Source organism: Chelmon rostratus, chromosome 6, assembly GCF_017976325.1.
Source record: "Chelmon rostratus isolate fCheRos1 chromosome 6, fCheRos1.pri, whole genome shotgun sequence".
Taxonomy (NCBI): Eukaryota; Metazoa; Chordata; class Actinopteri; order Chaetodontiformes; family Chaetodontidae; genus Chelmon; species Chelmon rostratus.
In genome coordinates, this window is record NC_055663.1 from 10,877,928 (window position 1) to 10,903,240 (window position 25,313).

The 25,313-nt window shown below is 45.4% G+C and overlaps 1 protein-coding gene across 1 annotated transcript in view; it reads right to left on the minus strand.

The window, feature by feature from the left end:
- Positions 1-10,168, minus strand: part of LOC121607907 (serine/threonine-protein kinase BRSK2) — a 158,218-nt gene extending 148,050 nt beyond the window's left edge. The window contains exon 1 of the mRNA XM_041938939.1: positions 10,062-10,168. Coding sequence (XP_041794873.1) covers positions 10,062-10,155 — 94 coding nt within the window. The 5' untranslated portion in view covers positions 10,156-10,168. The remainder of the gene's footprint in view (positions 1-10,061) is intronic.
- Positions 10,169-25,313: the final 15,145 nt, after the last annotated feature.

Consider the following 25,313-nt stretch of genomic DNA (forward strand, 5'->3'; position numbering starts at 1 on the left):
GGACAGCAGCTGACCAACCAAAATAACAACTTACTAAGCGGAGCCCCACTCATGCCCTCAGCATGTGAAATAGCACATGAAAATGTGTCTCAGTGTTGCTATGGCTACTGACTCTTCACATCGAAGCACAGAGACCTCCTGTCTGTAAAAACTCATACATGTACAAGTCAATAGATCAGCTACAGCCACAGTTTTCTATGTATCGACTGCATAAAATACTTTGCAAAGCACCTGCACTGACAGGTAAACTCTTATGAGGTTAAACAGAGGACAGGATTGAAGAGTAGAGGAACAAGTCTCCCAAATGTCCTTAAGGCACGGGGAAGTGTGTGTGTGTGTGTGTGCGTGCGTGTGTGTGTGTGTGTCCTCAGGCTCCGCACTGTGAGCAGTTCTTCCTGCTGTGACTGCATTTCCTCCAGTGATGACGTCAGACCTCTGCTGCAGAGGGAGAGCTGGGATTCCTGTAGAAACTAAAAATCATCCACTCTACCACTCTGTGTGTGTGTGTGTGTGTGTGTGTGTGTGTGTGTGTGTGTGTGTGTGTGTGTGTGCACGTGTGTGTGTGAACATGTGTTACTCATGTTTTGAGGACATAAATCTGTTTACACTGTCACACTGAGAGAACTCGCCTTCCTTATGGAGACAAAATACAAGTCCCCATAATGTCAATTATTTATTATTATTATTATCATCTCCAAGAAAATGAATTTAAGTCTGTGTAATGTCCCCCAAAACTGATGGAAGCACGATTGTGTGTGTGCGTGTGTGTGTGTGTGTGTGTGTGGATTTGAATGATAATAGGCGTACTGACCCTCAGAGATGCTTTACTGCTGTGACTCTTTTTCTCGCTCCCCCCTTCAGTCTGTCTCTCTCATGTTCTTCCATGTCCCATGAGTTAAAGCTCTCAGACGGTGTTATGCATCGGCAGAGAGCCCGAAAAAAAAAGGAGCACGCAGTGCACGCTAAAACACAAGCACTCAGATAAGTATACACATCCACACTCACACAAACACAGCAGCAACATCAGCAGCCACCACAGAAATAAGCAGCTTTTAGTGATGAATAAAAAAAAGTCAACCATCTGGGATAAAGACATGAAACCTTCGCCTACTTCATCGCTCTTTCCCTTAATCACTCCATCAACTGTTCCATTAGCCAGGAAAGAGTGAGAAAAAAAAGAGCGAGACGTAAGAAAAGATACGAAGAAAGGAAACGCAGATAAAGGAGAAAGCGAGAATACGAGACAGAAAAAAAGGAAAAAGAAAGAGATCAAATATGCTTTTGACACCTGAAAAATGCATAGAGTGATGCTTTGCAGTAACAGAGTGCACCCACTGGATTGTAAAAGGCCAAAAGGTCATGTGACTGATGGATTATTCCTTCCTTACAAAGGCATTCATCCCACCTTCTGACTTCACCGCAGTATGGAATTGGATTTACTGACTCAGATTTTTAGCCTATTGAAAAAAGAACAAACCTCTTATTGTTAATCACAAAATAAATCAGAGTTTTAGATTGTAGGGCCTGTTTTTATAAACCTACTAATGACAGAAGAACTGATGATAGATTTCTGGTCAGGTCACACGACAGCATATAGAACCAATAGTTAATTATGACTGTCTACAGAGTCACACTGAGCATACTGCAGCCGCGCATTAAAAGACGTTACATCACAATACAGGGAGAAAGCTGAAAGCTTGTTGGTGAACCGACAGCCAATAGTAAGAGGGCAAAATCCAAATGGGAGAGCGTGCTGGCCGTATTAAAAGATTTATGCTGAAATACTTTCACAAACCAGTACAGCACTACAAGGCCAGAGATTTGGAGTAAAGTAGCACGGGCTGAACCTACAATTCAGGCCAGATGGGGCAAAAACACAAAGATTCATGGGGGACTCCATTGCCTCAAGTATGACATCTCCCTGTGATCTGATTTCATCCTAATACATAGTCATGACGGAGGATTTGACCTGGCAGCCCACTCAAAGCACTGACCCATTCTCTGATGAAGTGGCAATACAGGGAAAGCAAACAGAAGAAACAGTTTGTCTTGGCCGGACCACTGATGCAGGAACACCTGTGATCCAGGAGGGTTTTCTGTTAACTGGCAACAACACTCCCCAACATCATCAGAATAGCAAACTGAACGTGCCCTCCTTCCCCTCTTCATGAATAACAGACTCCTCAATGTTCCCAGCTGAGATAAAATAAGTCAAGCTGGCTAACATAGTGCTAATTCTCTTTAGTCTGGCCAAGTGTCAGAAGTCGGTGCCACAGAGAGAGGAAGCGAGCGCAGGTTGTTGGTTTGTGACCAGTCATGCTCATCTAACCTAATCTCATTGAGGGCTGCCTGCTTCACTTCACATGCCAAGCCACATCTCAGGTGTTTCAGGCACGGGCGACATTGTGCTTCATAGCCTAAAGTGCTGACAACAGAGCGAGTGGCGGTGAAAACTCTGAATGCATCGCAATTACCTGCCCCTGCCATCTGGGATGCGCAGCACACAGCAAATGAGCGCACATTTTCATTCATGTACTTTTTCTTGGAAAACAGTCCAAGGGGAGTTTCCAGCAGGTCTGCTGAAGCAAAGGCACCGTTTCATGTGATTTAAAAGTCATTCAGTCACTGTATTCACACTGGAAATGCAACTTCAGTAAATAAAACTTTGCAGGGAAAGTGATATTGTCTTAATGGCGAGGCATCCCAAGTGAAATGGGCAAATTAAACTACACTTTGATACTAAACCATTACATTTATTTAATCCAAAAACTGCTTTAGCGTGCATTTTGACCATCTATGTTCAATTTTAAAAAAATATGATAAACAAATTATCAAAAACATTAATTACAGGTCGAACCTTGCACATTCACAAAGTGCAATCCTTCACAAAGTGTTTTAAATATACAATATTAGCCATTGGGACCAAAATTACGAAGACATAATGTTTTCTTTTTAGAATAATGTAAAATTATGTGATGAAAATAAATCTCTGTTCACCATATTGTAAACTTTATTGTTTATATTTACACCCTGGAAGGCAGGCCGATGACAAATGCTGCTGTGTGAACTGTATAAGTGTGCTGCAGCAGTCAGAAAACTGGACCAAAGTCAAGGTCACTGGCCCACCCATCTATTTGATAATGGATAAGGTACAGCAGGGCAGACAGCAATGGGGGGATGAGCACAGAGCTTCCCCCTGATCTGAGGACAGCCTGCCAAGGCTAGCTGAGCTGACAGCAACTAAAGCCGAGGCTCCCCACATGTGCTAATCTCCCAGATTTAAATGGGAACACAACACACAGCGCAGAGCACAGAGCAGGGCAAGCCTGTCTGATCCATGACCGTATGTCTGAGCACACAGAAGCATGCGCACGCATACACATGCAGCGCACATGTGGACAAAAACCACAGTCATACATTCAAACATGCGACGTTTCCACAGTCCCACGTGGAGACGAGGCAGATGAGCAGAAATAAGTCAGATAAAGACAAACTTGCACGCATGGAGAGTGACAGAGGATGTTAACTTCAGACTGCAGCCACTTAAAGAGCAAGAGAGGGAGAGAAATGAGAGCACCAGAGAGAGAGAGAGAGACAGAGGGAGAGGGAGACAGAGAGAAAGAGAGAGACAGAGAGAGAGAGAGAGCAAGAGAGAGAGAGACAGAGAGAGCAATCATGAGAGAGTAAGTAAGGGAAGAGAGGGACTGAGACAGAGAGAGAGAGAAAGAGACACAGTGCGAGAGTAAGTAAAGGAAGAGAGAGAGAGAGAGCGAGGGGGGGAGAGCAATCATGAGAGAGTAAGTCAGGAAGGAGAGAGAGAGCATTCCCTTTCATTCTTCATGAAGGCAGACTGGGAACCAGCAAGAAGCAGGGAAACCATGACAACCAGACAACCAACCTTGGCAACCAACCCGGCATTCTCACAGTCAGAGCCAGACGGGCGGCTCAGCAAGGGTTAATCTGAGCTGGGTGAGAGAGGAGCGAGGGAGAGAGAAACAGGCTGATTAAGCCTACTGCTGCGTGTACAGACGTTTAATATACTGTACGTCCTAAACGTCCCATGTCGACAAAGACCAAAAGACGCGGCAGCTGACTTAGTGACCATCTGAAGGCTGACCCTGTGGCATCAACAGCGCGCAAAGGCTGGGGCTGCTACAGGGCTGTCTGAGAAGCTATTTCACCGTGCATATTTTATCAGAGCAACAGTGTGAAGCCATATATAAATGTTACAATTTGGAGCAGCGGCGAAAACAGAAACGTGTGTGTGTGTGTGTGTGTGTGTGTGTGTGTGTGTGTGTGTGTGTGTGCGCGTTTCTGCTTGTGTTCTCTCTGCTGCGCTGCAAAACTAGCACAGTGAAATTCGAAATAGCATGAGGCGATATCACATTACACGGGGACCTCGGCGATAGAGAGACAGAGATGGACAGAGTGGAAAAGGCCGTGTTTGTGTGAGCAGGGGTGTGTGTCGCAGTATTAAATGAGGGAAAATGGACCCCAGACCCGTGCCGTCCTAACCCGATTCTCCACGCTGTGCAACATGGCAGAGAAACACTGACGGTGGGTGTGCACAGTTAGGACGAAACCCAAATAGGATGTGATGGAGCCCGACCAAAGAACACACACATAAAAAGGCACACACTCATTCATCCCCTGCAGAGACTGTTCCAGCAATCCCTCACTTATTCAGTGACCTCCCATCTAAAGATTGAGCCCTTTTCTCCTCTGGGGGGTCAGCAACAGAGAGATGAAAATCAGGGAGGAGAGGAGAGTAATGAAGAGAATGATCAATACTTCGCCTTAATTAATAACCTCCACTGCAGTCCGAGCGTTCAAGACTGCTTCATGCTCTCTCAGTTCAAGGTTTTTTTTCCGTCTTCTTCTGCTCGTCCTGCTCCTTCTCCTTGCCTCCATCCCTCTCTCTCCTCCTTCCCCCCCTCCAGTTCTCCACCTCCTTCCTCATCATTAATCTCTGAAAATCGTTGGCTACATACATTCCTCCCAATCGATGCAATTCCACCGAGGTCTTGTCTGATTTACCACATGGCTGAGTCCCTGTATGAATCTTGACTGGCCAGGGGAAGAGGGACAGAGCGCGAGAGAGATGGAGTGAAGCGGACGAGAGGAGAGGAGCACTAAATGACAGAGACCATCATCATTATATAACCTCTGTCAAAGTCACGGACAGTTAAAAGACTGCGGGCTGAGGTTCGGTTTACTGAAACGCACAATAAATAACATTTGTGCTTCAAAATATCTAAAAGCAACTCGACCTGTGTTATAGATTTTGTTGAGTTGTGCATTATCCCAAATGTCTCCAATGGTGTCCAAACCCAGAGGAATCTAGCATTACATCCTGTGTTGCATGTGCATGTATTGTCCTTAGGCCTGCCAAGAAATGACCTCAGCGCTGTTGCAACAGCGCTCCTACACACATGCATATAAGTTAGAAATTGCACAGCTCACAAACTGACCACATACAGTATGTATCAGCTCAGGCACAGACACTCCCACCATTCAGGATAAATTTCAGGACTGAGGGAACAGGGCTTCTGCTTTAGCCTGGCACTCAGGCAGCTGAGGCCAGGCAGGCTTGGCTTGGCTTCCACAGCTCTGATCCGGCTCACTAACATAGGGGGGCTGCCCAGCTGGGAGCAACACGGCATAGCCACCGGGTCAGGGCTTCTCCCACTGAAACATGGGTCTATCATCGCAGCCTTTCATTTATTTCCCCTCACTCTCCAATTTTAGGTCAACTCTGCAAACTTCTGGGTAATCTTGTGAACACAGGGGAGACAGACACCTGTGTTTGAGCTCAACACGGGTATCAAGATTATTTCTGCGGCACAGAGGCTACAGGTCGCCGAGAGCTTCGGCACCTGCGCCGCTCGCAAGCAATACACACGTACGCCCACGCAGACACATCTGGTTTCTGTGGATTTGCCAAGTGGTTTTTCATTGACAGCATCGACTGGGCATTTCCTCCTCACTTGTCATCATCAGGAATATCATGTGCTGTGAAACAGTATGGATCTCTTCCACTAGGACAGGAAATCTTTGGGAGTGCCCATTGATCTGAATCAACCACCTCAGGCTCACCAGCTATCAATCAACGTCGAATTAACGGTTTTACGTTACAGTGCTGTGCACCATACTCCCAGAATGGGCTTGTTTAATTGTGCATGTGTGTGCATGTGCAAATAAACGAGAAGAAAGTCGAATGGGAGCTTTTCTTTCACTTTCCTATATGCAGGCACACAAGCACAACCAAACACAGTGAAGCTCACAGTGAGAGTTACAAACCAGCCGGCCCATGGCTGACATGGAGACAACAAAAACAGCTGGATGTTGATCTAAATGTCTTGTAAGGCTGGTGAACCCAGAGCAAAAACTCCCCAGCAGATAGACAGAAACAGAGAGAGCTAAACACAGAAAAAGAAAACAGGAAGCAACATCACAAGCAGCTTTTTGTCAGATGAACAGTCAATATGAAAGCCCCTGAAGCACAGATGATTTCACTAAATGTCAATCAAAGAATCAAGGAGCCTACACATCAACCTCCAACTCTTAGCCTGTCAATACCCAAGTCTCACAAAAAAAACAGGGACTTACGCTGGATTAACAGGCAGTGTTTTCCAGACAATAGGCCTCTATTCCACTAATCAACAGCCTTCAGGAACAAAGTAAAGGCAAAGCACAGGCAGTGTTTTCCGACGCATTAGTGGAACAGAGCGGTGATTCAGCCCATCTTAAGTCACTGCGTGGCAAAAACACAAATCCACAATCTTCAGCTTTGTCAAACAAAGCTTTAAGATTCTGAAATACAAGGAGGCTGTTACTCCAGACCCTACTGCGATGGAGGCATTCGAAAGGAGCTCTAAACGTTACCTCAGCTGTTAAGTTGCTGTTGCATTGTGACATCGATTAGAGGCTTGTTAGGCTACTATAGAACATTACACAGACAGCACAAGGGGCTAATTCAGTGTTTGCTGGAAAAAGAAGTTGGTTGGCAGTTTCGCAGTGTGACAGTGCAGGAGTTATGAGGAAACTGCAAAGACTCAGCTCTTGATGCGTTCACGCACAGGTACCCTATACAGTACAGCACCGATGCGCCCCGTCTCACAGACACAATGCCCCGGCCAGGTTCCGCCAATCAAACACAATAACTCTGTCTCTGGCTTAAAAATGGCCTCCATGGTTCTGTGACCTCAACCCCAATCAGTAGCCAGCCATGCACACACTCCATATCTATAGACCCCATCAGGCACCAGTGCACACCTGACAAAGAGGGAACCGTACAAGAATCTGAAGAAACTGGAGAGAGAGCAATAAAACTGAGGGTAAACAAGTGCTGACGATATGAGGTGCATGAAAGACCGACAGACAAGTCTGGTGCTGACTGAGCATTTATTTTCTCAATTGGTTCTAACTAGGAAAAAACTGTAAAAATGCATTTACTTTTTATAGTGTGTATATGACATTGTAGCAGAACTGTACATGTAGCCTGTCCTGTGCATTTGAATTTCTACAGGAACATGGAAGCGCTAAGTTGCTAAGCTAGAGTGCACCAGCCCCTGCAACCTTTGGGCCACGTGAGTGCGTGTGTGAGAGCCGAGGAGACTTTGGCTGTGTGGGGGATTAGATCAGGAAGCCAAACCAGAACGACTGTGGTGGCCATGTGTGTGTGTGTGTGTGTGTGTGTGTGTCAGGACAAGGCCTAATCACTTAATGAACACGGAACAGCACCACTCCTCTGAGCAGGACAGCCAGATCAACCAGGGGCCTTCCGCTTTCTCCCCCTCTAATAATACCAGCCAACCGCAGCCTGGGAAACCTCACGGGGGATTTAGCCCACTGGACGGTCCCAGCTGCCACTCATGATCGTGCCCGGCCCATTGGGCGCTCGCAGTTGCCAAGCCAACCCTTTCCGTGGGGCCTGGGAAAGAGATCTGACAGATTAACGAATGGTGAATGGGATATTATGCACTGTCATTAATCTAAAATAGGTTTGGCATGGACTAGCTACACAGACGCCAGTAACCAAATGATTTTTCTAACACAGAACACACACACGCATAATGCTGGGCCCTGCTATTGCTGCACATCTGAAACATGAAAATGTAATTGGAAAAACCGGGCCCAAAGCATTCAAGATGAATACATATCATTTAATTAGAACATTCTCTTTGAGTTAAACATGGTTGAAATTCCCCAAAATGAAAGTCATGTGAGGGCCAAGTTGCTCGACACAACTCATGGTCCACGCTTACGGCGCTTCCAAGGGTCTGACAGCCGAGGCGAGCGAAAGAAACGCATCCAAATCTGCCTCAACACTCACGTAAATACATCCTGAGCCCAGGATGATCTCAGAGACAGCGTATCATTAAACGTCTGTCCCCGGCAGAGCATAGTGCCAGCTCTATACCATCATAAACAGCCATTAGACACTCCTGAGAGCTACCTGAAAGAAAGCCTGGCTGTGAGTGAGAGATCCTCCTGTAGGCACAAATGATTAAATGTAAGTGGCAGGAAAAGGGGGAGAGTAGCCATGGTGTTTTTAAAAACTGCATTTCCTATTAATCAGCTAGGAAAGAACCAACTGGAACAGAGCCTGCAACATTCATTTCCACTGTTAGATCACACTACAGCCATCCCACTGCAAATCTTGCATCTTGCATTGCAAGTACACACTGACTATGCACGCAAACTGCTTTGGAATTTAAATCTAATGAGGGATTTGTGTTGAAGATGTCCCGCAGACAAAGAGGGGCATCGGTCATGAGCGTGCACATACGCACCACACCACGGGAAGGCACGGACACAACCTCCTATTAATGAACACCGGGGACGCGCCAGGTGAATGAAGTGACCAGGAGAATATTTCAAGAAAGCATACTGTCTGAGAGAACACACCAACATTTACGCACACGCACGGCTGCTCAGCGTGACCAGCTGGACGGGGTAGGGGAAGTAACGCCTATTGTAGCCGTTTTAGACAACAGATGGGAGGAAAATCTCTCAGCTGAGAGGAGAGGAGAGGAGAGGAGAGGAGAGGAGGGAAAAAGTCTCTCTCTCTCTCTCTGTCAGGGTGGCGATCCTACAGGGCATGCTGCATCGCTCCTGCCGCCCCTGCCTACACAGGGCTGCGCCTGCCTCTCCTCTCACATGGCTCGACCGGCTGCGCGTAGTTGACCGCAGAGGCTTCTTCACTGTGCGCTCACCGTGCGCCGAACAACAGGGCCGGACCGCCGCACAGCGCCCATGCATGAGCGAGCCATGCCAGCGCGCGGGCGTCACCTGACATAGCATGGCATGTCAGAGAGCTGGCACCGCCGATTGCAACTTAAAACAAACTGCAGTGTCATTGCTGTCCATGCTGAGGTAAAAGCATGTGCTCATTCTTCAGGAAGCCCGGTTGCGTGCCCATAAGGTATATGAATGTAGATCAGTGCAGCCCCTATTTCCCAGCCACCTGGGCAGCTTTTGGTGTGATCTGTCAAGGTGGGACCCTTTACTCAGTAGCCGAGGAAAACCCACGTATTGCAGTCAGATCCTGCAGGAGGAACGCCTGCCTGCCTGCCTGCCTGCGGACTAAGAATAGATCAATGTATCAGGCAAATCGGGATTAACGGCGTTGTGCTCCAATCTCAGGACCCACACAAGCACAAGCAGGGCAGTCGGGACACAAAAAGTTCATTTTCAGAGCCCATCACACTGTCATCGCCGTTGGCGTTGGACGGTGTCCACGTTGCTCTGCTCCTGAATACACACACCCAGTCCAACGCCAACGCACAGCCAGCAAACCAATGTAAAGCAACATCACTTAAATCCACCGCCACCACCACCACCTCGTCCCGCTGCGTGAACAACGATTCTGTCAACTCACCGAACAGATAGCAAGCCCTAAAAATGCCCCACAAGGCTTGGCAGGTGTTTGTAACTAAGCGGTTAGTTATTTATCACCTGCAGACAGCCAGCCGGCCACATTTCAACTCGCCGCGGAGCGCTCCCGAAATGAATTGTGCAATTAAAGGGGATGCGGGGAGCAAGCTGTCCCAACTAACCTGTCTGTCCTTTCCCGAGCGTCTTCTCCAAACGGTAAGGTCCCACGTAATTGGCATGTTGGGCACCGCTGTTGTCTTTACCGGACGATGACATGACGGATCTGCGTGGAAACTGGACACTTTACAACGAAGCGCAGACAATTAAACACTCCTCGCTGGAGGTCCAAGCCGCTGCTGTCTCTTCTCTTACTCCACAGCCTCTTCTCCTCCTCTCGCTCTCTCTCTCCCTGTCGCTTTCTGTCTCTTTTTGCCTCCCTCGCTCGCTGTTTGAGGAGGTGAGGTTCTCTCTTTCTCTCCTCTTTTCTCCTATCGCTGCAGACGAGCTGCAAGTGCCTCGAATATCATTGTCGGCGGAGGCTGCGCTGCCGCTGTGCGTCTGTGGGAGGTGCTGCGGAGCCGCCGGGGATGATTGGCAGCGGATCCAGCCAAGCAGAGGGCCGGATGCCCTCCGCGCTGCCGCCCCGTTTCTTGTTGCTGGAGCATCTTTGCTTTTTCCAGCAAAAGTTGCAGGTCGGGATTAAGAGAGTTTAAACGCACACAAAGTCATTTTGATTTCAGCATAACTATTTCAGCGCAAAGTGGAGTGCGCAGTAACACGTCCTGGGCCACATATTGTATGATTGGATCTTTAGATTTTTGGATTTTTGCTTGTAGTTTTTACCAGTTCAAGTTCAATCAGTGTTAAGATGTTTTTGTGCTAATTATCCCCTCCAGATGTGTTATAAGACATGTAAAAATGTGCTTCTTTTAACCGTGGTTGATGGGTTTTTCTCACAAAAGAGTTATTAATATTATTATTTATTTTATGCATTTATTTTTAATTAGCTTCTTCAGACTTCGTAAAATTGCATCTACTCCCTCTCTCTCATCAGAAATTCCTCAATCTATGAAATATTGTTCATTTCAAACGTTTATAACTGGACACAAGATGTCCCCTGCTTCACTGAAAAGTCCATCCTCAGTGTACGCGCACTGCAGGCTCCAAGTCTCAAGTATAAGCATTTGCTTTTTGGACCATGAACTACAAGAGATGTCACAGAATCATATGAATGTATCTTAAAGTTAGATCTGAGCACATAGAAACGTTCTAGTTCCTAGTGTCAGACTCTGCACAAACATCATTCTGCACAGGGGAAGTCAAACATCCAAGAAAGTTGCAATAAGCAGGACACATTTTTGAGTTCTTGTTTTTGCTGTTGTTGTGTGCCACACTCATACAGTGTGTATCTACCCTGTCACCTCCAAAGTCCCATAAAGTCCAGTGAAGTGCCCCTATGCTGAAATAACACCTAAAACACCAAAATAACAGAGCTCAAAAAGCTAGATTTTTACAGATGGTCCCTCTACTTTAGTGCTGAAAATTCCCAATCAAATTTTAACTTTATCAAATCGCCAAAAGCAATTTGGCATGCAGTGAACCCGCTTCTGGGGCCCCTGTTTTGCCTGCTTTGCGCAGGTGGCAATCCAGCCATGGGGACAATAAAAACTGAAATAAACTAAACTGTTAAAACTAAGTGCCATCTCTCACCAGAAAGTGCTACGGCATTAACAAATATTTATCCTGACTTTATCTACCGAGGTGTTTTTATTATTGCAGCAAAGAATTGTGCAACAGTGAAGGAGAGTTTCTTGTCCTCTCATCTTTCTTTTTTTCTGTGTGCTCTCCCAGTGATCTTCTTTCTTACCCTCCACTCTCACAGCATGCACATATACACACCACACAAGCACAATAGCACAGTGACTGTGTGTGGGTGTGTGCGTGCGTACGCATGCCTGTGCAGTTGTGTGTGTGTGGATGTGTACTACTCATCTTGTGAGGACATGATTTGGTTTACATAGTCACATTATGGGGACTTGCCTTCCTAATGGAGACACAATGCAAGTCCCCATAACATAAATATTGAAATTTTAGGGTGAGGACTTGGGTTAAGGGTAAGTCTCCAGGAAAGGAATGTAAGTCTATGTAATGTCCCCCATAGTGATGGGAACATGACCGTGTGTGTGTGTCTGTGTGTACACAGCAGAGGGAGAGTGTGTTGGTCCTCTGATTCATTTCACACCCCACTGGTCTGAGACCTGTGACTGTGGCTCTGGTCCCTGTCTGTTCCTCACACCCTGAGAGAGTACAGGTGTCAGGGGACACACGCAGGAGAAACACACACAGATATTCATGCACGCATGCAAACACACCATGCGACCTCTAAATATTCTTGAACAGGATACAAGGTTGAGGGGGCTGCTGAAATATTAAGCAGAGAGAATTACATCAACACTGCACTGTGGACTACATCAAAGCCAAAGACATCCCAGAAAGATTCCCCGGCTTTCCTCATAATATTCCTATATAACAGGAACTCTACTGACTTACCATCATTGCATTTTTATTGGATATGAAATTAGAATGTTGTTGTGCATCATCCAATTTCCATTCATCCTCCCTCTGCACTCAAGACAAGACACAACATTGCTTAAACATTGCACATCTGCACTGTGTTATAAACTTAAACAGACAGTTACAAGTCGAGTGAGGAAATTAAATTCTACTCAAGACATAAATCCTGCAGGACGGAGAGAAATATTCACACCTTGAAATCTCTTACTCAACGTACAAGCAACCTAGGAGAGGAAATGCATTGCAATGTTTCACAAGAACGTTTCCAGCCTCCCCACTTTTCATTCATGAAGCTAAGTTTACAAACCGCACATGCCCCAGTTTAGTGCCTTTGAGGTCTGCGTTGAGCATGTGTGCCGCTTCCCCCGATGCCCTTCATCGCACTGGGAGCTGGGTTTGTGTGGGGAGGTGTGACCCGAAGTGTCACCCACGTGATTGCATGGTGCCAGGTGGACCGGCCATGTGATGTCAGCGCCAGGTGCCAGGTGGGCACCATCTCAATAATGCATCATGCCCAGTGCTGGCACTGGCAGGCGCACCACTTTGAAGTGTTCCAGAAACATCTGTAGCTTGAGTTTTTAATCACCTTGCCTGTACCTCCCTGCTTCCCATCAATCCTTCTCCACTCCGTCACAGCCTACATCCCTCTCTCCCTCTTCCCTGCAAAGAAATTAATGAGAAGTCTTCTGTTTGAGCTTGTGTGTTAGTGCGCCCATGTGAACATGTGTTTATGTGTGTATCTGTTAACCCACAGAGCGACCACGCTGCAGAATCCAATCAACAAGACAAACAAAATTCAAAACAGCTCCTTGTCTTCTGGATGTTTGCACACCATTCGGCAAGGCAAGAATTATCAAAGAGTCCTGTTAGATAACACAAATTTACCATCGGCCATATTGCAATCGCCTGCAACTGCAGGCTCCAGTGCTCCTCAGGACGTGCATGCTAATGGTCCCTTCCCAAACAACCAGTTCAGCTAAACAATGCTGTAATGGAAATAAATTATGGAACACTGTGTACAGTGCAAGATCTCTTTGATAGAAATTATTATCAAGTTTATCTTTTTCAACAAAAATCTGTTTGCTAGCAAGAGATGTGATGAAAGATGAGGTGTGCCAGACGGGAAAAAAAAACAGATGGAGAGATAGACAGGGAGAGGTTTACCAAAACGTGGAACATATTTGATGTGTGGCAAGAGTCCAATAACCTCTGGACGTGAGAGCGAGCCCAGACTGCATAATAGCTCCACCATACTACCATGTAATGAATAGCTTCATAGCAGAGTCTGACCAATTCAACAGGGGGCCGTGAGCACATTACCTGACACTAACTGTGTGCACATACACATGCCCACACACACACACAACAATTCACTGGTAGTAATGCAATGCTTCCACCCAGGAACAACAGCTACACACAAAAAGACATACATGTGAACTCACAGCCCTTCAGGGTTGTACAAACTGTTTATTGCCAGCTAGCTGCGTGCTGGAAGCTGTTAGCCGTTACTGGATTGGCCAACATGTTGTGCTTGATTAATTAGCATGTCATCCACATACAGAGGAGTCTATTAGTGTTCATCTGCAAACATTTAGAAAACTGGAGAGCAGAGAAATGAATGAAAGTTCAACGAAGGTTGATTACAGGACGGGCAGACTTCTGCCTGACAAATATGAGAATCATCTGTTGGCTTTTGTGCTTTAGTATAAATTGCATAAATTGTAAGAAAGGAGAAAGATACCAGAGGCAGACAAAGTGACAGCAGAGGAGAGAAAATAAAAGAATCTGTTCATTCTTTGCTCAGGTGATATTGTTTCTCAAGATACAGATATTCGCCCTCCCACTGCAGACACAAAGGACTGGGGAAGGTCAAGATGGGCGTACCCAAGGAAAACAATAGGACAGGTTACTCTTTCTCCAGTCCCTCATAGATCTCCATCAGAGGTACATGACAGAGAGCCAGGCTCTCATTTCCATCCGTCACGTGCAGGTGTGTGTGTGCATGTCAGTGTGACTGAATGCAAGTTTTGTCTGCGAAGCCGTTCTCAAGAAAATAAAAGGTGCATCATAAATAGACAGGGTAACCAAATCCATGTATTCAACAAAGATGTAGCTTTTAGGGTAACACAAGAAGGAAGGTTCCACGTGCAGAGCAGGAATGTGTCTTGCAGTCACATGTACGTGGGATAAAATCTCATAATTATGCCGATGCTGGAGGACACTTGTGCACGTCTTCGGGTCTGCATGAGGACTTTGGAGTGTGGGACACTTGAGCCCTGACCACTTCTGATTGCAAATGAGGGAGATGACACACACACACACACACACACACACACACACATATATACACACACACACACATTTGCACACACATCATACTATATTCCACCATCTAGCGTGTTCATATGATCATGATCAATGGTCGGCTGGTGTTCATTTCAAATGTCACTACAGTATGCGGGTTGTACACTGACATGCCTATGAGTGAAGCTGTGGAGGGAATACTCACCACTGGGAATACGCCTCTCCCTCTCTCTCTCTCTCCCTCTCTTTCACACACACACACACACACACACACACACACACACACACACACACACACACACACAGATACATAGACCTGCAGCTCCACTGCCCCCTGCTGGTTGCAATAACACCCATTCTTTCACCCCATCCCCATTCCCGAAACCCCCATCAATCCTCCACAGGGACATCTATAATGCTCTAATACCAGGATGTGGAAACACTGATGGTTCCCCTGCAATTATGACAATATACACTTTTATTTAGATTTTGTGAGGCAAGATCTTGTCAGACCAACGGAGGCTCCGTCTTGGATTTTCTCACATTGCACACTGTCTCGCACATCTCACCTCTCTCTACTGACATCATGAAATCACAACCACAGTCATCTGACCCAGTTTACTTCTGTTCCTCCTCTGTGGTGCTGCAGCCTTCCAGCTCTGAACAGCTCTCTCAACAGTGAAATGTGCTCCAGAATAAAGGTGGATTTCTCTGTCCTGTTGTGAGTCTCAAGATAGAAAATTGTATTTCCGCACAGGAAGGAGCCACTTCAACAAGCCCTGAAAATTACTTTAATTTTTAAAGAGCTGGAGAGTGGAGCTGGAACGAATGCTGTTAGCTTTGAAAGAATACAACAAATGCATAGTTGTTAGTGTTCATCTACCTATGCGTGCACCTAGATACCTGAACACACACACACACACACACACACACACACACACAAAGCAAGCTCTTCCTCTTTAATCATAGCTTTTTGCCATTGCAAAGAACATAATTGCAGTATAAGATGCAAACTGTTGTAATCATGTAGAGGGTTTGGCTGTGGTGTTGGATAATTGGGTTGGCTGCGTGAGCCTCACTAATCACAGGGACATTTAATGGCAGCATGGGGTGAAGGGCTAAAACAACTACATTTACTTGTAATAAATTCACTGATCACTCATTCAGCATGCACAATCCCGGCTGTCTCTCTGGCTCATTATCACTTTGAGTTTAGAGAAACACACAACATATACAGAGTACAAGAACATGCTTTTCTGTGATCACTCCATGAAGTGAACTTTATTAGAATATACGAGCAGCATCCTTTGCTGTACATTTGCATAATGGATTTTACACCAGACAAGAGTTGTTACTATATGAACTTCAGGGACCATTAATTTCATTCATTTATTCATGTGTTTAACAAAAAAGAATTTATTTCTTCACACTCCCCATTTAAGCCCCAGTGAATCCCCTGACTGACCCTCCAGCGGTCCTACTTTAGAGCCTACTAAGTTTTCATGATTGCTGACCTGACAAAAGAAAACACAGCCATTTTTAAAAGCACTGACTGATTTGCCAATACCCGTTTAGTCACTATTAAGAGCAGTTGCTTGTGGGACTGGCTACATAGGTGACCTTTCCCTGTTGTACACTGGCTGAGTACCCTTGAAAATGACTCACACACATACTAAAGCAAGCTTTCCTCTCTAGCCAATTCCAAATCTGCTCCTGGCAATGTCATTCGCTCTCTAGCATTTAGTGCCTCGCTATGTGTGTTAGGTACACAATCTAATGGATTTAGCTGAAAGAAAAACATATGACACATCATGTATCATGTGCATTGTAGTGCATGAAGCCTGATTTTGCCCCCACTCAACAAGCCAGGCCGCTAACTTTGAACCATCTCAATCAATCATCCCCCTTTAGTTATTCCACAGATTTTTGTGAGGTATGAAGAAGCAGAGCAGCATACAGAACAGTGACATGAATTGTAAACTCAAAAAGGGATCTCTTCACATCAGTGTAACAGAGGTGGTGAAGAAGTTACGTCAGAAGATATGAAATGCCTCATTTGCAGATATCCAAAGAAATTGTCCTTGGGGACATAAAACCTATCTTGTAATTGTTGAAAGGAAAATAAAGGCAAGCTATTTTCTAAGGGGAGAGGGGAGATGAAGGCAGATTGTGAAAGCTTCCAATGCTGCTCAGGGCTCCTTCATAGGAGCGATATGAGCCAGTCAAGGAAGCTTGCCTTTAGATGTTGCCTGTGAAGGCAACCTTATTACTGGCAGATGCTTCAAAACACAAAGCAAGTCACTGACTTGTAGAAAGGTGCAGTGAAACATAAATATTAGTCTGCAAAATGAACATTATAATTAGCGAGTGTGAGTGGGAAAGCCTATAGAGTATGTTTTTGAGGGTGACACATGTAAATTAGAACTAGGGGCACAATGTATAACCTTAATTTCATTGCCAACGCTGTATGTCTCTGTAGACCTAGTCGCACAAGATATTTAATCAACGTATGCCAAAATATTAAGACGCTGCAAGCCGAGGGCAGCCTATACTGTGTGTGACATGAATCTCGTGGTAATGAATCTCAGGGCACACTTTCAGGAGACACACTCAGGCAATATTAAGAAATTAGAAAATGTGGTTGATGTGATAGAACAGCATATGTAGCACGATGTTTCCCAAACCTTAATGCTAAATTACTTTTAGTGAGTGCATGCTGGTCGTCCTTTTAGCTCCTTTCATGCATGCATGCACTGCAGTCAGTATAAGCTGGACAGACATACTGTAAGTACAGTTAGTGTTGACTGCAATTTCACGTACTGTGATGTGCATGAGCATGTTCTCGTGGACATGATTGAAAACACGTATGCATGTGTCGGCATGTGTCGCACGTAGAAAGCGGGCTTGTACCACATCAATATCCCCTGAACAACATCGTCACATCAAGGTCGCCATCGCCTCTTCGCGGCAGCGGCAGTGAAAGTTATTGGAAGAGAGACGATTCACCTCCTCACACCACCCCTCCAAATGTCTCCGTGTTCTTCACTGGTTTTAATAGCCTGCAGGTCAGGCTGCAGAGTGCAATGGCCCACTGTGCTTTAGAGAGCAGTAAAACCCCATTAATCATCAGATAAACAGAAGTATCCGTTTATCAAATGACTGATGGCTTCTGGGTGTCTGCTATTGTGTGGCCGAGCTGAACAAAATGAGGATTTGATGCTGACACTCTGAGAGCAGAACGCCATTTGCACACCTTTGTGTGTCAGAGAATATGGTAGAACCCTTGACTGTAATTATGTCTTCACAAATTATGAGGTTTACAGTGCACAAAGGAATAGGTTCAATTACCAGAAGCTTCATCCAAACACAAATCTCTTTTAAATTACTTATCTTGAATTACTCCTCCCTACACCTTTGGCATTACTCATCAGTTAAAGTAACTGCATTATACTTGTCACAAGAGCTGCATGGTGATAGCAGAAAATTGCACATTTGCATAATATCTAGGAAATTAGGATACACTTTCAAAGATCATCAAGCATCTAAAACAATAGTCAAAAACAATGTTGTTGCTACTTCAGGTAAACACACTACACTCTTAATTATAGCCATGTGTGTGGTTAGAGGTATGGCAGTTTAAATTGGAGAATGTGCAGGTGACACAAACAGCAATATAGCATCATCTCGTTAGAACAACAGCCTCAAAGTCATAGTGTAGTACCTTGCAGTGGCTTTTGTCTTTGTCTCAGAGGGAGGGTTGGAGGAAGCTGAGGGTGGAGTACGGAGGTGGCGTGAGCAGAGAGAGATGGATGGAGAATAGGAAGGAGGCGACAGACGTGGGCGATGCAGGGGTGGCTCAGGCTGTCGGGGCCGAGCGACAGTGGCAGATGCATTACCAGCGACATCTCCATCCCCGCTGACGCCGGACTCTCGCTCTGTCACACACACACACGTGCACGCACGCACGAACACATGCGTCCAAGTTGATTGAAGCCAGCGGTTTGGCCCCACACCAGGCACAGGGGGTAATGACTGTCACCCTTTTTTCCCCATCAGCCCCCTGCCTTAATCAGCACACACACACACACACACACATACACACACACACACACACAGATACATATACACATAAATATGTGCTATTTTCTCCTGCTCTCTGAAATGTCAGGCTGGCAGGGGGTTGTGTGGGGTTCCTCCGGAGAGCAATAAAAGCTGATTGGAGTTAAAACAGTTGGTCAGGCCTCCCCGCCCCAGCATCTGTTGGATTACAGTCAGCCAACCTGTCATCTGTGAAATGAAGGCTAGTATGGGAGGAGAGGGGAAAGGCCACATGAGGGGACGGAGAGACAGTGAGAGAGAGACAGACAGGAAGGGATGTGTTAGACAGGGAGGAGAGGGGAGGGCCACGCAGATCGGTTTAGTAAAGGTTATTGTGTAAATTAATAGGACATGCTGTGGAAAAATGTTCATTTGTGCACATTTAGCTGAAGAAAAACAAGCAGAGAAAGACAAGGGGATCAAGAATGGGTGAGGGGTCGGATGGAGGGAAGGACAGACACACCTGACCTTTAGATGAATCATTTCATCTCGCCGTCCTCATGTATCACTGCCTCCGAGCACTGGGGGTGAGGAGCAATCCCTTTGACCCCCACCCACTCCCGTTCCCTTTACCTCTCCATCTCATCCCTGTCTCCTGGTGGCTCTCTCCGTCACCCACTGCTGAACCCACCCACCGCCTCCACCTGCTATGTCCCCCCTGAGGGAATCATTTTCACTCTAACAACTTCAATTAACCTTACCCCTTCATGCACGCAAACACACAACCGGGGTAGACCATGCCTGCACATCCCCCCTCACATATCAATCACAGGTGTTAAGGTCACTGGACTGGGAGACAGAAGCTTTGCAGAGCTTCTCCACCGACATGCAGAGGAATGTGAGGCTACCTGCCACAGTCCGCAACACAATGTATACACTGCCCCTAAACAAATAACCGCGACACTGTCATAAATCCTTTGAAATAATTAGAGCTGGGACAGCCAAAGGAAATGTATTTAATTTCATGCTCGAAGAAACGGTAAACGTCTGCTTCATTTTCTGCTCCAGGATTAACTTTTGGAGGTCATGCGCTGAGTCACGTCAAGGTCGGAGCAGACACACACGTTCAATGAAAATGAGGCGAAAGGAAGAGCCTACAGTGTCTGTGAGTTCCTCTGTGCCAGTTTCCAGAATTGCACCGCAGCCTTTTGACACTGCAATCGCAAGAATTAATCAAAATCTGCTGCACTGTCCTTGAATCTTAAGAGAGCCAGATTTCAAAAGCAAAGTATAATTAGAGGTCCACTTTGATAGAGAGCTGGATCATTGTTTCAGAGGCCAGTTTGGCAAGTTTGCTGGTATAAAGCAAATCTGGAATTGAAAGATTGGTGGGCTTCCCAGTTGCGCAGCAGTAAACAGCTACCAGGGTCTTTGGTATGCCATTAGAAAGTAGCTCCTGAGCGTTTCTATGTGCGTGCAGGCATATACGCGTGTGCACATGCGGGTGTGTACTTGGCATGCGTGTGAATGTGTGTGAATGCGTGCGCAAAAACCAGAGGGGGAGGGGGAGGTTAAATCCACACAGCTGTTCTCGAAATCAGACTTGGCTGTTGTGTGAATGCCTGCAGGCAGGAAACTCATATCTACCCTTCCACTCGTTTTCATCATCATTTAGCTGCTCTATAACAATGCCAGGCTGTTGTTTAGGCAGCGAAGTCCAAAAACTAACAAGGGCCAACATCGTAACTGAAGTGTTTTAATATGCTGTAATGATGGGACAAGGGATGTCTTCAACCATGAGAGTACACTCAGAGAGTAATGATACACCATACTGATCCAAAACCTCTGTTTATTCAGCTGGTTTGCAGCACTTAGGCATATACTTTCAATAACAACTTTGAGACTACACAGATGAGACTACAGCCTGCCTGATCAGGGCTCCAGTTAACATCTGATAAGGACCAGGAGACTAGAACTCATTTCACATCTGATTATAATAATATGCCCTATGATGGGATTAAGGCTGCAGGCAAAAGGCAAAGTGCACTCAATTAAATACACTGGCATAATACACGTAAATGTATGCACAGACACGCGACCTTTAATTCTGTACGAAAAGACACCAAGTCACTCTACAACATGCTTTCCCACACCCAGCAGAGCTCTCCCTGGGCTTATCAGTGCATAATTGGTGTTGACTGGTGTATTATTGCTCTGGTTAATCTGCCCGTGGGTGGCTAATAAAGGAGCTCCATCAGGGATGTTATCAATCGTAGACAGAAGGTGTGCATGGAGCGAAACTGGAAGCCAGGAGAAAGGAAGGAGTGGGAGGGCTGGGAGTGGGGAAGGAACAGGGGGGAAAGATATAAAGAAACAGAAGGTGAGAAGTGACTGGGAGATGAAAGGGAACGAGGAATAAGAGTGTTTGATTCATGTTGAATGACAGGGAAGGACAAATTAGCAAGGGGGGGCAGAAACAGTCAGGATTGTGGGTTTAAGATGTGTGTGGCTCTGGATGTGTCCGTCTGAGGTAAAGTGAGGTAACGTCAGTGGGCTGGATGTTGTTCTGACAGAGTTGTGAGAGTGATCTGGCTCCCGGGAGAATCCTTTTATGATTGATGTGGCCTTGTTCCTCGGCCTCAGTTCTATTTCCAAACAGAGGCTGCAGGAGGAGGAGGAGGCTCCGGCGAGGTGATTAGATTCCCCTCTATTACGAGGCGGGCTGAGACAGGTAGGATATCACCCGCTGCGGACACACGTCGGTCCCAATGCCCTGTGCAATAACAGCATGTTGGCAACTGACCCTGTGGTGCGAGAGGTGGAAGCTAACATGACAAAGTGGCGTTTCTTTATTCCACCGGGAGGGGGGTCGAGCAGTGATTGAATTGGCACACGCTCCAGAGACCATTGAAAGTGGTGGTGGGAGATGAAGGCAAAGACGAGGAAATCAGCAGCAAGGACAAGAAGAGGTAGCTCAGAGTCTGGGAAAGTTTGGAGTGCATCGCTGCAGGCAAACTGAGGACATTAAAGGATGGGAGATGAAGTATGATTTCACACACATCTAATGAAAACTTAATCTGTCTCCAGCAGGGTCATAGTCACACACTGAAGCACCTAAACACATCTGGTTGAAGTTTTCATTACTTTTCAAGTCAGGGCTCGTGTGATAGAGGCTGTTTAAACTAAAGAACTGGCACTGCCATCCAAGGAAAATTGGCCTGAGGATTTGAGTGGATAATTTTGCTATTCAATACAGAGATAAAGATTAGATTCTGCTGTATTCTATCGACCTCAAAACTGTGAAATAAGTCTGTTTTCTTCAGCTTTGATTCACTAAGATAACTTAAAAGACTCACGTGGAGTCAGCAAACCTCTACTGTGGATCATGGGTAAGTAGGTGAAGGCATTCAGCATCGAAGTTTAAACATGATAAATATTCTATGACCTAAAGAAAAACTCTTTTCTTTGAGATGATAATAACATCGTTTCTAATTTACTAACTGAATCAATTGATTTCATGCTGTGACCAAAGGTTTGGCTGGATGGAAAGAATTCCGTGATTTTAGCATTCACCGAGGGATGAGAAATCCACTCCACAGAATGCTGACAGCCTCCACTATCAGGCAGCGCCTCATGTTATCAAAGTGGAAAGCAGTGCTCAAATAAATTAGAATTCAAGTCCATGTGGCAACGCTATCAAGAGCCTGGAGGTTTTTCCACTGCCTTTATGACAGCACCTCCTGCTGGTGGGCTGCATGTAGTTGATGATGACTGAGCATAGGAGGAAACGTTGTATGAACAACACCAACAAGCCTGTGAATATTCTCATTCATCCAGGTCATTGTAAGCTTTAGGGCATTCAATCGTTTGCAACTGGACCTCGTCAGTTCGTCTTGGAAGACGTTTCCCCTTTCATCCGGGCAGGCTTCATCAGTTCATGTGCACCAGACTAGATAGGACAGCTCTAGTCCAATGAAATGGTGTTAGGTTCAAGTATTTATCCCCTGAGTGAGGCCAACCTCACTCAGGGGATCGGGTGCAACCCTTGGGTGTCAACGACAGTCGTCTGCCTCATTAGTGTCCCATTCTTGTCATTGGGAGGCTCCTTGAGCCATGTGTGAATGGCTTTGTTGTTTATTTTCAGAGGCTAAATTTTTGAATCTCTCTCTCAGCATTGTATGTGGGAGATAGGTGGTGCCTCAGACCTCCCCCCCTGTTCAGAGATGGTTTTTCAACCTTGACATAGATGGCTTCTCTCGCTCCTCTTTCAAACCATCTGTCTTCTCTGTCCAGAATATGCACATTTTTATCCTCAAAGGAGTGTACTTCCTCCTTGAGGTGCAGGTAAACCAACAAGAGGCTGGAGCAGGTGAGCGTTGCAGACAGAGACACACTAAAGTTGCAGGAACTTAAGTTTGCTCCATTATTCAAAGTCATATTCTTTTATTTTGATTGCACACGCAGACACCTCTTTGTTTGTCTATGGTAGCATCCACTGGACTGCTTTGTAAGCTTTTATTTTGAAGTCTTCTGTCAGATTGTCATTAATCAGACAAGACATCCATTTTATAAAACACATGAAAACAACTGGCACAGCTGAGTCAGCCAAATCACGCTGAATGGATTAGGATAAGACTTTATTGATCCCACGCCTGGGAAATTCACTTGTTACGACAGCAAGAATAAAAAGGAGAGGCAGAAAAAAGAACAATTCAAACAAATAGACAATAAAAAGATACAAAATAAAATCAACTATACATTATTTTGTAGATTATATATTACTCTGTGAATGCAGAATATGTACGTGTATTTGATATTTGGCAACAATGCTCTGACCTCGCCACTCCTGAAGAAAACACCAAGCGCAACACAACAGGCATTGAGGAGCGGTGCTGTTGACTTTCTGACCTTAGACTAACAGGCCCACAGGTGGGTGCTGTCGGGGAGGTGGAGCTTATGAAACGCTTCAAGCACAGCAGCAGTGGCAGCAAGTGACTGCAGCAGGTACAGTGTCGCTTTCAGGTGTGCTGCGTGAAAGCAGGTGCGGCAGAGCAAAAGAGTTCTTAGAGCGCTGACGCCTTAAACACACCACTAAACTGCAAAAGGGTGTGTTGGATATATATTGTGAGTGAGCGGTGTGTGTCATGTGAGATGAGTAATGGACTCAAGTTGACCGTCTGAACTGCCAGCATGCAGAGACTTTGCACTTAAATGTTGAGAGATCTATCTTCTTAATAAAGACTTGCAGAAGTTCTTGAAGGAAAAGAAGGTGTTTTATTTTCACATGATCTATACAGAATCCAATAATTTACTTCACATTTTTACTGTATTGTATTTTATGTGTGAGATTATGGCTGAAGATTATCAGTATACCGCTACAGTGGGAGGCAGTTCAGGCCACCACCACTGAGCCCTGTCACTGTGATCTGATAGAAACACGCCCTGTGAAAGGCCGGGCTTGCATAATGTACAGCCAATGCAGATTGCTAAAACACTACATGGCTTGTATAAGAAGGAGACATAGACACACAGCAGGGTGTGAAATCATCAGATAACAATAAAGCAGAGATGGTACTTTAAGGGCTATAAACATAATTTTTGTTCATCAGTACCGCAGACAACACACTACTTATTGTAAGCAGCCAGCTGTAAATGGCCAGATATTAGCTGAGTTGAAAATACAACATAATAAATGCAATATTTTTGTATATATCCCACAGATTGTTTTTAAATTGGCAATGGAAGTGATTTGTGAATTCTATTATTCACTGTATCTGGACTTCATCAGAGAAAATTATAGTACTCATTACGGCAATCATAGTGTTGCCATAATGAGGCATTTTGTCTTATCGGTGAATTAGGTCTATCTATATAAGTCACACACACATGCACACAGACACACAAACACAAACCTTTCATGACTGATACACTGATGTTAATAATGGTGCAGGATGGTGTCTTATAGTGTATGGAAACATATACATCATGCAGAAGACATGGACTACAACGTCATGTCAGTAAAGCTAACCCTAACCCTAACTTGTTGAAGTGCCATGTACACCTGTTTAAAACCAGAGATTTAGATGGAGGAACGGAGCTGTAAGTCGGATTTAAATCTATTACATGAATACATATTCAACTGAGTGCAGGATAAATTACTTTACGAATTACGTCTGAACCCAAAGGCCGTTTTCGACTCCACACCTGTGGTTCGCTCTCGACTGAGGACATCTATTTGCAGGATGGAAGAGCTAATCTGCTTGAATTTTCTTATCTAAGCATTTACAACCAAAGACATCAGGAGTAAACGCAAAGCTGGTGTTTCACTTAAGCCTTTGCTTATGTAAAGCTATTTTACACTTCTCACCTGTTGCCAAAATTGTCCCTGGTAATGTTTTATTGTTTAAAATGTCATAGATATTAAACTGATCACAGAGCTGTTTAACTGTTGTGGATTGGCTTTGACCTTTTTTGTCCATTTTTGTTGGTGTTTTGTCATTCTGTATAGAACATCTTGT